This window comes from Phascolarctos cinereus, unplaced genomic scaffold (genome assembly GCF_003287225.1).
Source record: "Phascolarctos cinereus isolate Bilbo 61053 unplaced genomic scaffold, phaCin_HiC Scaffold_726;HRSCAF=1367, whole genome shotgun sequence".
NCBI lineage: Eukaryota > Metazoa > Chordata > Mammalia > Diprotodontia > Phascolarctidae > Phascolarctos > Phascolarctos cinereus.
The window spans coordinates 66276024-66279720 of record NW_027556098.1 but is presented as its reverse complement, the minus strand read 5'-3'; the positions used below and the strand labels follow the sequence as shown (position 1 = coordinate 66279720).

General features: G+C 35.1%; 1 protein-coding gene across 1 annotated transcript in view; it reads right to left on the bottom strand.

Moving 5' to 3' along the window:
- Positions 1-1259: 1259 nt before the first annotated feature.
- CFAP47 (cilia and flagella associated protein 47) overlaps positions 1260-3697 on the bottom strand; it is an 890592-nt gene continuing 888154 nt past the window's right edge. Inside the window, 1 exon segment of the mRNA XM_078146130.1 lies at positions 1260-1974. Within this exon segment, the coding sequence (XP_078002256.1) occupies positions 1759-1974 (216 nt within the window). The 3' untranslated portion in view covers positions 1260-1758.

The following is a 3697-nucleotide window of genomic DNA, read 5'->3' as shown; positions in this document are numbered from 1 at the left end:
ATTATTGATTGTCTTTAAGGCATAGCACTCCTGGCTTTGGAGTAAAGGACTTTGGCTTTAAATCCTGGCCCAACTGACCTTCTGTGTGACTTGGGTAGATGATTTCTGTCTTTGAGGCTTCAGCTGCCTCAGCTTCAAAATGAAGGAGATGGACTAGGTCATTGTTAAGGTCCTGCTCCCCCAGTCCTAAATTCTCTGATCTTTCTTTGTTGTTGGACTACTTTATTCACTGGTCAATTTCAGTTACTTGAGATTTCTTTTTTTTCCTTTTGATAGGAAATAAATCCATACTATCTTCTTAATAAACACATTTAAAACAAGGTAAGCTTCATACCATTATCTTGAACCCACTTCTGATTTTCTTAAGTCATATTTGGCTGCTTCAGAAAATTGCAACTTGAATCAGCTGGTGAAGAAAAGCTCTGTTCCACCCCCCAGGAATATGGGGCTCATTGCCTCTGTGCACACTAATCTAAAGCACTCAAGTGCTGCAGATTGGACAGCAATCATGCTTCTCAGCTGGCACAATATAAAGAGGTTTAACATTATTTAAATATTGAGAATCACTGTAAACATCCCAAATCTAAAAGCAATTAGGACTCTAAGCACGTGCTGGGCAGAAACAAGTGAGCTTTATTAAGGGATTTCAGAGCTGGTATGAAGACATGTTTTCATGACCCCACCAAAGAACAGGAGAGAAAAATAATGTATCAAACTAATCTATACTGTACCTCAGACTGACTGTCTTGGGGAAGGGCAGAGTGGTATAGGAACTCAATTGGTAAACACCAAGTGTTTTTTTTTTAACCAATTCATAGAATTTTATATATCCTATAGTGCTAACTCCTTCATTATACATTATACACAATATTCATTACACAGATGAAGCACATTTCCACAGATTTAATCATATGTCCAAGATCACAATGCTGAGTTGTGGCACTGACAGTTAGCAGAGGTCTTTAAATGTGTTATCATTATATGACCACTATTGTAAAATGTTGCACAATGGTTGAACCAAGGGTATCCATCTGTATTGCCTTTTGTCTAACCTTTGGATGGCGAGAACCAAAGATGGTATCATTTTCTATGTCTTTAAGATTTTCAGTTATTATCCTTATCACATATCATTTTGTCCTAGTTCCATTTCTGAGTGAACTTAGGTATATTTTTTTTAAATATATATTATGTAGGCGCATATACATATATACTTATATGTATATATATATATATATGTACATATATATATACATATATGTATATATATGTATATGTATATATATATACATATATGCAAAATATAAAAAATAAAAATGAAAAATTTTTCACATTGCTTAGCGATCCATTCCTTAGCAGTAAGTTAATTTTATGTTTAAAGTTTAAAGGTTCATAAGCTATATCAATTGAAAAATTGAGGTTTTAAAGCAACATCAGTATAAGGAACAGCTTTTTCACTGAAACTCATTTTCATTTTGGCTATAAATGTATTTCTGTATTTTTAAAAGTTAGCAGATGCTGATATTTAGGGATTTGAAGTCAATTTCATAATATGCATATACCAACCTACCTAAGAAACATATATTAGAAGAATAGTGCTTTTATTATTATTGTTACCATTTAAAATGAAAGCAAAAGTATAGAAGGTATTTAACTATGCTATATCATCTCTATTATTCCCTAGAGGTATTAAAAATGAACAAACAAAGAAAATGATTGTAATATAATTGCTTTTGAAGGCAAATTATATATTAAACAAATTTATTTTTTTTTTCTTAAGACCAAAGGAGCACCTTTGATGGTTGAGGACACCCCTGTGGTGATTAGTTTAGTGTTTTCCTGGAGGAAGTTACGCTGATGAACTGGGATCGTTCTCAGGTTCTTATTAATGCAATCAATTCTAGCTGGTACATTTGTTGGTGGCACTGTGTTTGGTGGCAGCCCATTGATCTGATACATCCAGTAGATATTTTCTGTCTGGAAATAAAGACGGGGAGAAGTTTTATGTGAAGCATCCATGGTCTAATAGGGAAAGCATTTGAAACAAACAAATAAAACACTTAAAGTAATGTGCAAATTAGAAAGTCATTTGTTTTTCTCTATGCAGGGTGCATGGAGGCCACAGAAATAGATCCTCACCCATAGGGAAAAACTATTAACTTGAACAACAGGCAATGAAACTTGCTTCATTTTAAGAATGAAACGACATTCACTAAAAATAACACACACAGTCACAAGCCTGCCCTGTAGGTGGTCACATCATTTTTTCTCTGTGTTTTTTTTTGGGGGGGTGGATAGGAAGAGAGAGGAAAAAATGAGAGTGAAGCTGGAGGCAGTGTCTCCATATAGTTTGTGATAGAATCATTTTAAACATAAACTATGACTAATTGAAAGAACTGGTGGTAAGATTGATTTACAAAAGTTTCATTACTACATTTAAATTAACTGTGAATTGATGGATAGAGTATTAGACTCACTCACTTCACTCTGTATCTGCTACTCTACCTATTTTCAACTCCAGGAAACAAGATGCTTCTCCCAATCAAAACTAATGTCCTCCAATCTCATCTCCATGCTGCTACCTCCAGCCTTGAATAACACCACCTCCCTTAGCCTTCTCTCCCCTCTGATTGGAGAGCTGGAAGATGGAGTACCAAAATCCTCCCAATGCCTTCCTTTATAGAAGTACTATTATGTCTGGTTTCAACTCCACTGAAAAAGACACCCCCTGGTGTCCCCTAGTCTCCCCTTTCCCCTCTGCTATCCTGCCTCCTTTAGTGTGTTGTCTTCCCCCAATAGATTACAAGCTCTTTGAGGGCAGAAACTATCTTTATTTTTTTTTAATTAATTGCAGCCTTAGAGCTTAGCATTGTACCTGGCACATGGTAGTTACTTAATAAATATTTATTGGATTGGGTTGGACAGAGAGTAGGGGTGATCTTGGTTTTTATCATGTCTCACATAGTGACTGTGCGATTATGGACAGATTTTTAACTTTTCTGAGCTTTATTTTGCTCACCAATAAAAGAGAAATAATTATACTTAAAACGCTTTTGCCAATGCCTTTTGCATGGTTTAAATGAGATAAATTATATATACAGGCATATGTTGGTAAATGTTTTACAACTATCTGCCCCACCTCTAAAAAATGTTCTCACAAACACACTTTTAAATTTGATCTACATTATTGACATTTTTCATCACTTTCTTAAGTCTAGACAGTCAACAAAATAACAAACCAAGCTCTGATTTCCAAGGTGTGAACGCTTGCTAAAAATTTTACAATCCACTCTCCAAAGTAATTTTGAGCTGGCTCCTGCATACTCAGATTTCAAACCACGAAATCTATAGAATTGATAGGTTTCTGCCTATAGCAGTTCAAGTGAGAAGAATTTGTATAGGAATTGGTGATGAAATGTTTCATAGCTCCTATGGACACACATGGGGGACAGAATTGAATAAGGTAGTGATTTTCTAGCTTACTGGGTATTTTCATGTGTGCCAAAGCCACGATACTTTTGCCTTCATTCTTTATAGCAACTATTCTGTATTTATACTTTTTTGCCCTTAGTGTTTATTGTTGGTTCTTTTCCCATAATATTCCTTCTTAATATGTCTTTGTACTAAAATGTACTTACTCCTCCCCTCCAAGTCAAGATTTTTCTTGTTCCTTCAAGTCTCAGCCACCACCTAGTACCCT